This window comes from Oppia nitens, unplaced genomic scaffold (assembly GCF_028296485.1).
Source record: "Oppia nitens isolate AA-2021 unplaced genomic scaffold, nextdenovo-longstitch-racon4-pilon3 scaffold6_pilon_pilon_pilon, whole genome shotgun sequence".
In the NCBI taxonomy this organism is placed as follows: domain Eukaryota; kingdom Metazoa; phylum Arthropoda; class Arachnida; order Sarcoptiformes; family Oppiidae; genus Oppia; species Oppia nitens.
The window spans coordinates 6,336,844-6,349,670 of NW_026533250.1; the positions used below are offsets into that span (position 1 = coordinate 6,336,844).

Here is a 12,827-nt window from a genome sequence, read left to right on the forward strand (position 1 = left end):
CAAATTTAATTAATTAATTAAATATTTAATAATAATATTAACAAAAAAAAATAATAATTTTTATCTAACTATCACTCTATAGGGATGTCCTCCTATCGCAACTGTTTAAACTATAATTAGTATTATTATTATTATTACTACTACTACTACTACTAGTAGTACTACCTGTCCTATCGGGACGACTATTATTATCACTGTGACTATGATTAGTATTAGTATTATTTATATGACACTGACAACTACACGATTGTGTGCGGCTACCGGTGCCGACAATATAATCGACAAACTGTTGACTATCAGCTATACGGCCAACAATCAGATCGATGGCCTCAAACTGTTTGTCCAATAGTTGTCTAATACCGGCCAGTGTTGACTCTAAACGATTCAATTTATCATCCATTCGGCTATTTTGGCCATAAATTTGTTGTTCATTTCCAGCAATTTTCTGGACAATCCTATCCACTGATCGTTGAATTTGTTTAACTTTTGCCATAACATCTAACTGTCCATCTTTATAGCTTTGCAGCACGTTTTTGATGTCTACTGGCCGTAGGAGTTCCTTGAATCGTTGGCGGGCTATGAAAAAACGGGTTAACCTGAAAAAAATGGGAGACAACTGGGTTTAGACAAACTAATTAATAGTTAATATTTCAAGTCTAGTTATATATATTTATCGGGACTAACTTTCCCGAATGGGGAGCTGGGGGTAAGGGAGGGGTATATTGAATGTGTGATTTTATGGGGTCTAAAGTCAACAGTCAATGTGTTGAACACCATTGGCACCCATCATGGGTTGTCTGTCCCCCAAACAGTTTGATGATAATGATGATATAATAATGATAATAATAATACTAAATAATAATAATAATAATGATGTTTAAATAAGATTACAAAAAAAATTAATATAACAAAAAGTTATAATAAAGTTATTTGAATATACTCTATATATATATATATATATATATAGTATATACTGTTTGTTTGCCAATTGTCTACCGTTACTACTAAAATGTTTAAACCCATCCCTACCCCCAACTATTAACTCCATTAACCCCTCCCTATTCCCAACCTTTAACTGTATTAACAACTCCTACCCCAAACCTTTAACTTTATTAACACCTCCATAACCCCAACATTAACTGTACTAACCCCTCCCTCCCTACCCGTCCAACCTTTAACTGTATTAACCCCTCTCTACCCAAACCATTAATTGAACTAACCTCTCTCTATCCCCAACCATTAACTGTATTAACCCCACCCTACCTCCCACCTAGTGTTGGCGGACTCAGGGTCGGGGTATCCTGTGGTAGGGATGGCAATCGGTTCAACAACAAAAAAAACAACCAACCTACCTAATAAATTTGTTGGCAACATTTTCATAATCATGTTGTTTGAATAGATCCATGGGTTTATGTTTGAAAAATGTCGACACCGCCTGATAGTTGGCATTGGCTTTATAGCATCGCCACATCGACTGTATGAGTACAGCGGCGGCAACTTTTTTTTTCTTCCTCTGCTGATTACGTTCCTCTTCTTCCACTTTCAGGGCCAGTCCCGTACCGATTATACCCGCCGGCAGTGCAAATATGGCCACACCCAATACGGTAAACAAGCTGGATATAAGTTTGCCCAACCATGTTATCTATATAAATATATATATATATTTTAGTGATGGTTGGTTGGTTGGTTGGATGTATGTGTGTGTGTGTGTGTGTGTATGTATGGGTGAATGGGTGTATGTGTGGTTGTATGGGTGGGTGTGTATTTCAATATAGTACGGTGGGTGTATGTGTGGGTGTATATGTAAATAAATAATAATTAATTAATTAATTAATAATTAATATAGATATATTGTTTGTTTGATATTGTTTTAGTAGTAGTAGTAGTAGTAGTAGTAGTAGTAGTAGTAGTAGTAGTAGTAGTAGTAGTAGTAGTAGTAGTAGTAGTAGTAGTAGTAGTAGTAGTAGTAGTAGTAGTAGTAGTAGTAGTAGTAGTAGTAGTAGTAGTAGTAGTAGTAGTAGTAGTAGTAGTAGTAGTAGTTGTTGTTGTTATTGAAAAAGCATATTAATAGTGATTTTTTTAAAATTAATTTAAAAGTAAAGATTTAATTGTTATTAGTTTTTGTTTTGTTAATAATTTTTTATTTTAAATTAGATATTATTAATAATAATATTAAAACTAATTAATATTTCAATTTTCTTTTGAGTTTAATTATTAATCACTAAAAAAATAAATAAACATTTTCTATTTGATGAAATTAATTAATTTTATTTTTGTTAATAAATAAAAATTATTTATTAGTTTTCATTAGTTATAAACTCTATTACTTAGAATTTTTTCGGGTTTTTTTTTGAAAAATATTTATTAGATATTTATTAAGTATTTTTGTTGAAAAAAATATATTTTCTATAGTTTGCTAGTTGTTGCTATTATTGATAAAATTGATAATTATATCCCATTTTAAATTGTTTTTATTTTTTTTTCAAAACAATATCCATATCTATAATATTATATCCATAAGTATCCTTATTATGATAAAAACATATATATATATATTGTTAATAACTAATAATAAATTAATCTGGGTGTATTTTTTTGTTTCAATGGACTATTTATTGATTATGATAATCAATGATCTGGGTAATTAATAATTAATAATAATAATTATGATAATAATTGTACTTTATTATTAAGTACTGCTGCTATTTAATTTTTGTTATTATAGATATATAATAATTATTTATCCAATTAATACTATAATTTATTTTTTTTGCTAAATGCTAAATATTAAATGACAATTAAGTTATTATTATAATTTTTCAAACTATACAAACAATTGACAATTGATAGACAGTATAATAATAATAATACTAATAAATTGATAATTTTATTTAATGATAATTGATTATATTTAATATATATATAGTTATTAATTGTAATAATTAGGACATTGATATTAAATTATGTCAATAATTATCTCAACAAAACAAAAAAAATTTAAATTTGAAAACTATTTTCTAACAAAAAATAAATAATTATTAATAAATTTCTAAATATTATTAATTAATTTATTATTAATATAAAAAATATACTAAACAATAACTATATGATAACAACAACAAAAATCACTGTTAATTACTATATATACTGTATATGTAATAACTATTTTAAAGTATTTATTTTCATAATATATAATAAATATCATAATTACCGGCACTCGGTCTCCATAGCCAATAGTCGACAGTGTAATCAACTAATTGAAACAAACAATTATTATATAGAAAAAAAATATTCATAACTAAAGTAAGAGAAAGAGTGAGAAAGAGAGAGAGAAAGAGAAAGAGAGAGAAAGAGAGAGAAAGAGAGAGAAAGAGAGAGAAAGAGAGAGAAAGAGAGAGAAAGAGAGAGAAAGAGAGAGAAAGAGAGAGAAAGAGAGAGAAAGAGAGAGTAAGAGAGAGTATGAGAGAGTATGAGAGAGTATGAGAGAGTATGAGAGAGTATGAGAGAGTATGAGAGAGTATGAGAGAGTATGAGAGAGTATGAGAGAGTATGAGAGAGTATGAGAGAGTATGAGAGAGTATGAGAGAGTATGAGAGAGTATGAGAGAGTATGAGAGAGTATGAGAGAGTATGAGAGAGTATGAGAGAGTATGAGAGAGTATGAGAGAGTATGAGAGAGTATGAGAGAGTATGAGAGAGTATGAGAGAGTATGAGAGAGTATGAGAGAGTATGAGAGAGTATGAGAGAGTATGAGAGAGTATGAGAGAGTATGAGAGAGTATGAGAGAGTATGAGAGAGTATGAGAGAGTATGAGAGAGTATGAGAGAGTATGAGAGAGTATGAGAGAGTATGAGAGAGTATGAGAGAGTATGAGAGAGTATGAGAGAGTATGAGAGAGTATAAGGATAGGTATGTAATGATCATTACCGCCCACCACATGGCTTCGGCAATACTATCAAACTGTGGATTATCATCTTTTTCCACTATATAGGAAATGTAGGCCAATATACACAATACAATAAATTCAATGTAGAATATGATAAACAACTGTTCCCTCTGATCGTAGATAACTGAGCTCAACACCTTCCAGGGCTGCAACTGTTTATTTAGCGTAAGTATCTGTAAAACTTGGAAAAAACGGTGAAACCCGCGGAAAGCCGATGCGGCAAAAACTTCGTGACCCGAACTCGGATTGAATGTCAGGACACCCAGCGATAGGGCAATGACTATGATGTCCATTAGTCGCGAGGGTACGGACAGGTATTTGATTTTGCCTTTCCAGCCCTGGTATTGATTTTTACAGCTGGCCGACCACCAGCGCAACAGGAATTCCCCGCTAAACCATATGATTATGACTTTTTCCAATAGATATAGAAATTTCATGGCAGCTATAGGTGTGTTGTTTATGGTTATCCAATAAAAAAATATATATTAAAAATATAATAATTATTATTATTATTGGAAAATAATTATTTATTATTTTCTATAATATGTTTTGCTGTTTATTATGTGGAAATTTTTACTATTTTTTGTTTGTTTTGTTAGTTTTTTTTCTAAAAAAAATTATGATTTAATTTTTAATTAATTAATTTTTTTGCGATTTATAATTAAATTAATTTTTTTTAATTATTATATTTTGTTTTTGATTATATCTATTAGTTTTCAATGTTTTTTTTTAAAAAATCATTGAAATCTAATTATTATTAAATATAAATTATTAAATGTTTTATATATTTTTTTTTAAAATTAATAGATTTATTTTGTTTGTTATAATTTTTTATTTCAATTTAATTATTAGCAAATTTGATGATCAAATATACTGTATATATATATATCAAAATAATACAAACCATTATGAAATTCATGAATTGTTGAGAAAACAGTGACTATAAGGCAGGCAAATACCATAATGAACACCAATATATGATAACTAATGGCCCAAAATCCTGGTAATCAGTTTTTTTCAGTAACAAAACAAACAAATATGATATTTAAAAAAATTAATAATTTAATAGTAATTATAATATAATTTATTTTTTTGTTGGGTATAATAATAGAATAATTTTGTATTGTATTTATTATTATTATTATTATTATAAAAATTAATTAACTAATAATATATAACCAAAAAAATATTTATAATTATTATTTTTGTTGCAACTATTAAGTAATATAAAAATTAATTAATTAATTAAGTTTAGTAATTTTATTTATTTTTTAAACAATTTATTAACCATGGTGAATCCCCTTCCTATTAATTTAATAACTAAACAATTATTATTTTTAATAAATAAACTAAACTACTATAATAGTTACTATCACGCACCTGGGTACAATTTAGAAAAAAAGTTATAAATAAATAGTTAACATAAATTAACACCAAGGTCACTAAACTAACCAAAAAAAATTAATTAATTAGTCATAAAATATACAGTATAAATACAGCACCTAGCTAAATATATTTTTAGTTGGGGGGAGCATGGGTTATATATTACCAAAATAACTATGTACATTATAAATCATATCATATATATATATATGCTATTTTGTAACACCTAACCACCCCCGGGGGTATGGATGGTGTTAAATGGGTATCTTATTATTAGGCGCACTGGTAGTTGGGGAGTGGGGTAGGGTTTCATTACATGTATTTAATGGGTAGGGGTTGGATGGTGCCTAGCAATAGTACTGTAGTATATATTTATAAACAAAACCATAACCATCCCTCATAACTCCCTCAATCTAACCACCCCCACCACCCGGTTATTGGTAAATAGATATCATTTGGTTTGGGGCACAGGTATGTATAAACAACAACAAAAATACACTAACCTTTCGGATAATTCAGGAAATTATAGACACGATATTTTTGCTTATAATTAGTTGTTTTCTGATTGAAATAGGTATGCATTCCCAGAACACTACCTAAATCCTCGTCCGATTCCCTACACTCCCTGATCGTCCTTTTAGTGTTGACCTCTTGCAATATCTCCAGTATCTTGCGTTTGGTTACCGATGAGGTATTATTGAGTGTCTGTACGGAATTCAGATCGTAATAGTGATGGCCATTTGACAGTCCGTTAACACATCCCTGGCCACCACCGCCTCCACCATTACCATTGTGTATGGTTTTATGTATGACCACTTGGGGTATACCGGTATCCTTGTTCACTACAACCAAACTGTTACGTTTAGTATGGTATAAAGCGGCGGCGGCCGCGGCTATAGGTGCCGGCTGCTGGGCCGAGTACTCGTGCTCCCTGACCCGGTTCAACATGCTAACTGTCCTTTAAACCCTAACCAACCAACCAACCAACACAACAAACACAATATAAATAAAATTAATTAATTAATTAGACACAAAACACTAATGTTATTATTATTATTATTATTAAACTAATTAGCAATAGTTAGCAAGTAATTAATTAATTATTTATTTATTTATTTTTGGATCACATAATTGTAATTTATTTTTTTTGTAAAAAATAAATAAAATTGAAATATTGGATAAAAAAAGTATATATATATATATTATAAATATAATTATAATAATTATTTATTTATTTTTTCAGATATAATAACTATTATGATATTTATTTTTATATCCAAAAATGTTTGTCTCAATAACTATTATTATTATTATTATTATTAGTGGTATAAATTGATTTTTGATATACAATGTCGTACACACACACACACACATTAAGTTTATTATTATTATTATTATTATTATTATTATTATTACATTTTTAAATAGTTATAATTTACTAAAAATTATGTTTTAGTTTGCTATTCACACATCCATACATAATAAATAAATTATTATCAGTTAATATATATATACTGTATATATATATATACAAACAAAAATGATATGCACTTAAAACCATAACTATATAATATATTATCTACACTTACAGTATATACTGTATATTACGACGCTATAAATATATATATTTATATATAATATTAATATATATATATATATATAAATAAATCTAAATATTATAAATATATATATATATATATATATAAATAGATTGAAAATAGAAATTTAATACATTTTTACACAACAAATCAAATAAAATATTAATAAAATAAAACAAACAACAAAATAGTTGTATATGTTTTTTTGTCAATCAATTAATAATTTGTTAGCAAAAAACTTTGAAAACTTTTTATAATTAATTATTGTTTTTTTTTTTAAATAATAAATCCCATGAATACAAATCATTAGTTGCAAATCATTTAACATTTACTAATAATATATAATTAATTTAACAAAAAATAATAATAATAATAATTTGAATGATTCGTTAATAAATTAAAAAACCTTAACATATATGATTTAATTTTGGTATAATATATATTAATATATTGATGTTTAAAATTTATAGATAAAAATAATATTTCCACAAAACAAAAACTTTTTTTATTAGTAAATAATATTAAGTTTTGATTTAAAAAAAAAATAAAAAATAAATATTTTTCCTGATAATTAATTTTTTTTATACATTCACACTCACTGTCAACACCACTATGATGTAAAATATGTTTATTACATAGTTTTATAGTGTGTGCGTGTGTGTGTGTATGTATGTATGTGTGTGTGTGTGTGTTTGTATGTATGTGTGTGTATGTGTTTGTATGCTTGTGTGCGTGTGTGTATGTATGTGTGTGTATGTGTGTGTGTTTGTGTGTGTGTGTATGTATGTATGTGTGTGTGTTTGTGTGTGTGTGTATGTATGTATGAGTGTGTGTGTTTGTGTGTGTGTGTGTGTGTGTGTGTGTTTGTATTAGTGATTTCTAGAGAGAGAGAGAGAGAGAGAGAGAGAGAAAGAGAGAGCACTGGTAGATAATATATTGGTTGACTATACCGTATACTTAAGTATATTATTATTATTATAGTATTAATAGTTTTCTAATAAACTCATCATTAGATACCACTTATAGATTTGATTTCATATTCAATATGTAGTAGTGATAAGCTATTAATATTAATAATAATTATTGTTATTGTTATTATTATTAATATCTATTTTATCATTAATGTTAGATATTTTTTAAATTAAGTTTATTGTAAAATAAAATAGTTATATTTTAGTTTTTAAATATAGCAATAAAAAAAGTTTAAATAATAATAATTATTATTATTATTAGGTATAATAAATTTTAAAATAAAACTAAACTTATATTTATATGTTAATTAATTTTTTTTAAAATTATTTATGTGGTTAAAAATATGTAGTATTAATTTAATAATAAAAATTTTTAATATCAAATCTTTAATTATATGTTGTTTTTTACAAACATATTATTATTAATATATATATATATATATATATATTCATATTTAATTGTTTTTAAAACTTAATTAAAATTTAAATTTCATAATTATATGTTAGAAAATAATCACTTATTTTTATCATTTAATTTATTCATTATTAATAATAATTTATTATTATTATTATTATACAGTGTCTATAAAAATTAATTATTAGTTTAAAAATTATTGAATTATTTTTTTTTGTTTCGTAGAAATAATGATAAAATATTGTCGGTTTCAAAAAAAATTAATTTATTTTAATATAAATATTATTTTAATAATTTACAAGTAGTCTTAAAATAATATTATTTTTTTTACAATTATCTTAATTGCTTTTTATGTTTAACTGATTATATATTTTGTTTAAAATTAATTTTTTTATATATGTTTTTCTTATGAATGAATTTAATTTTTTTAAAAAAGTATTTTTAATGACAATATAATAAACTCTTTTATTACTTAAATTATTAGTAAAATAAAATTTTATTATTATTATTTTTTCATATGACTTGGTGTCTGTATAACTAAAAATAATTGATAATAATTTTTTATGTTTTCTGATATTATTATTATTATTATTATTGAATTAATAATATTTTAATTTATATTATTTATCATTTAATTAAATTATTAGTAATTTAGTCTAAACTTGTTGCTATAGAATCTATAATATTAATTATATATATATATATAATGTTAAAATTATTTTTTATTTAAAAAAAATTGTACTTGCTAGTTTTAAAATAATAAATTTTAAAAGTTAATAAACTAAATTGTTTTATATATTAGTATGATTTTTATTTTTTTATTACATAAAATATACAAAATTAAATATAAATTATTGTTTTTAAATAATTTTTATTTTTGTTAAATTATTTTGTTGTTTGTTTAATAGTTTAATAAAATTATTATTATTATTAATATTTTGGTTTATTTTTTTAATTGTTAAATTCAATGACTATAACTTGAATATCCCTCCCATTTATTACATTATAAGTTACATATGATTATCAATTATAGTGACATTTTTTTATATAATATAATATATATAATGAAAAAAACATTTATTCAGATAACCACCAAAAAACATGTTTATATTATTTAATATTTAGTTTTTTTTAAAAATTAAATATTAACACTATTTGTAAAACAAGACATCCTATTAAATAAAAAATTATATATAAATATATGTTTGATAAGTAATTTTTTTTTAAAAAAATATCTAATTTCTATATAACTACTATTTATAAACGTCAATCATATGGTTATATTTGTTATATAAATATATATTAAACAGTTATTAACTTTTATTTTATAATCAAAAAATCATAACTAAAAATTTCTGGTATATATATCAATATATATATATATTAATAATCTATTATAAAACTATTGGTATCTATAGTTTCAATAATTTTTTTGCTGAATTAGTTGTTTCAAAATAATTAAAAAAAATAGTTTTTATTTATTTCCCAATTTTATTATTGAAGAAATAAATAAATAAATAAATAAATTATATAATCTATATATATAACTTATTATTAATATACTGTATATATATATATATATATAGATATAAGTATAGTATTACAGGAAATGTTAAACATAGCAAATAATTATCAATAATTCAATTTTTATATTTATATAATAAACAAACAAAAAATTCAATTGAATTTTATTGAATAAAAAACACATCAATACTTGTATTATATAAATATAAACTTAAATTATTATTAATACTACTATTAATATTAAATGTTATTTAAATGTTTTTAAAAAAGCAATTGTTATTAACTAAACTTAAAATATAATAATAATGATTATAATTATTTTTATAATAAAATATTACCTTGAATATATTTTGTATTATTATTATTCAATATATGTAATTTTTTTTAAATGTTATTTAATTTATATTTAAAATTTTTATAAAATACAACAACAAAAATCAATTGAAAACGTGATGAATAGATAAATAATGTTTTTTTGTGTGTTATATTATATTATGAATTATTATTATTACTATTATTTAGTTAGCAATATATGATATTTTTTAAAATTACAATTAATAGTAATTTATTTATTTATACAAATCAAATAATCATATAAATTGGTTATTTAATTTATTTTTTGTGTATTATTTTGTAATATTATTTTTTTTCAATTAATAATAATAATAGAGTCTAGACTTTAATAAATCAAAATTTATTGATCAAAAATATATATAATATAATTATTATTATTAATTTATTATAATATAGTATTTTATTTTATATCAATAAAAATTTATTTTTAATTTAAATAATAGTTATTATTTTTGCAAATTTATTATTAATAATTATTATTAAATCTTACCTTGATGATTAATTTTATTTTGGGGGAGAGGGTGGGGTTGATTAACTATATATAAATAATATTTCCATTAAATTTACCAAAAAAAAAAAATATTAAACAACAATTAACCAAAAAACATAACTTTAAAATAACATAAAATTTTGAACCCAYAATATATATATATATATATATATATAATTATTTAGTATTTATATATAAATATTATATATTTATTAAATAGATAGATGTATACGAAAAAAAATTATGATTAATATTATTAAAATTATTAAAAAAGTTTACGATTATCATCACTATTATCATTATCATCATCATTGTAATAATCAATCAATCATAAATTAATTATTATTTAATTATTATAACAGTAGTTATTATTATTGTTATTATAGTTATCATCATTATTATATTTATCATTATCAAAATATTCATTATTATTATTTATATTAATAAATAATTATAGTTAGATATTATCAACTTTTATAAGAAAAAACTATTATTTAAAAATATGATTATTTAAAAAAATTTATATAATTTATATTAATAGTATTATTATTACTATTACTTAATTTGTTTTAAAATAAAATAAATTATTATTAATAGTAATACTTTCTGTATGTATATATCAAACATACTGTGAAATGTATTTTATTTTATTTTTTGATAAAATTTATTATTTAAAAAAAAAAATTGTGTCACCAGTCAGTCATCTATTGATAATATACAGTATTATATATATATATATATATATATCTATAGTATATATATATATATATTTAAAAAATTTATATACCGTATATATAAAAAACGATTATTTATAATATTAATGATTAAAATTATAATTTTGTTTTTTATTGATACAGATTTTGCTAAAATAAATAATTGCACAAAAATAATGTATGCCTTACATAATACTGTAGTTTTTATTATTATTATTATTATTATTATTATTAATAAATATATTAATAAAATGCATATAATATTTATAAATACATTTAAAACGTCCAATAAATTTTTTGAAAAAAATAAATCAATTGAGTTATTATTTTATTTGATTTGATTTTATTGGTAATATTTACTTTTATTTTATTTTTATTTACTAAAACATTTTTTTGTTATTGAATTTTTTTAATACAAATTATAAATTAAGTATACATTAAAAAATTTATTATTATTAATAATAATAATAGTTATTATTTATTTATTTTACAATTCATTTTTTATTTGCATTATAATTCAATATTTGTTTAAAAATTAAATATATATTTTTTTATATAAAAATATGAATTATTTATAAAAAAAAAATTATTTACCTATTTGTTCATTATATTTATTTAAAAAAAAAATTATCATAATTTAATATTATTATTATTATTTAAAAAAATATAATTATGAGATTTCACATCAATAATTGTTTTAATTAAAAAAAAACATTGATTTAGTATTTATATATATATATATAAAAAACAATTATTATATATAAATACAAATAAGTTATAAAATAATATATATATATAATTAAAATTTATTAATTATCATTATGATTGTTTGAAAAACTATTAACTAAAAATTGTAAATACTTATTTTATTTTTAAAAAATAATCAATTATTATTTTATATATATAATTTAAAAAAAAAATTAATTGTAAGTTTATATTCAAAATTATTAATATTTGTTTAATTAATTAATTAATAAAAAACAAAACATTTACACAATTATGAATATATTGTATTATGTTTGCAATAATTATATATAAAAAAATGAAATATTTATGATTATTATTGTAAAAAAAACTTAATCTCAAAAAATGTTTGCGATTTTGTTTGAATAATATATTGATAAAATAAAATTGAATATTAAAAAAATCACATTTAATTTGTTTTTTGTTTTGTTGTCTCTATAATTGATTCAATTGTGTTATTTAGTGTCATATTTTAATTAATTATTAATTAATTATTTAATTAATTTTTTTATATATAGTAAATATGATCACTATTTGTATATTATATATAAAACTACTTATATTTTATGATTAGGTCCGACACTTGTTTATGAAAAATAATAATAATAATTAATATTTATATGATATATAACTGTCCATAAAATATACATACAGTACATCACAATTGACTGTCACCCATATTTATATAA

General features: G+C 21.5%; 1 protein-coding gene across 1 annotated transcript; it reads right to left on the minus strand.

The window, feature by feature from the left end:
* Window positions 1-76: 76 nt before the first annotated feature.
* LOC128962833 (potassium voltage-gated channel subfamily KQT member 2-like) lies at window positions 77-6,314 on the minus strand. Its single transcript, XM_054309234.1, has 6 exons — window positions 5,833-6,314; window positions 4,851-4,946; window positions 3,928-4,388; window positions 3,212-3,253; window positions 1,353-1,642; window positions 77-596 (listed from the first exon to the last, which is right to left on the minus strand). The coding sequence occupies exons 1-6, from the start codon at window positions 6,275-6,277 to the stop codon at window positions 77-79; spliced, it is 1,854 nt and encodes a 617-aa protein (XP_054165209.1). The 5' UTR covers window positions 6,278-6,314.
* Between the last annotated feature and the right edge of the window lie 6,513 nt (window positions 6,315-12,827).

Coding starts and splice junctions, on each gene's coding strand:
- LOC128962833 (XM_054309234.1), bottom strand. CDS start 6,277: ATGTTGAACCGGGTCAGGGAGCACGAGTACTCGGCCCAGCAGCCGGCA. Junction 4,947..5,832: donor TTTCCTGAATTATCCGAAAG/GTTAGTGTATTT, acceptor ACTGATTACCAG/GATTTTGGGCCATTAGTTAT. Junction 4,389..4,850: donor AATTCATGAATTTCATAATG/GTTTGTATTATT, acceptor ACACACCTATAG/CTGCCATGAAATTTCTATAT.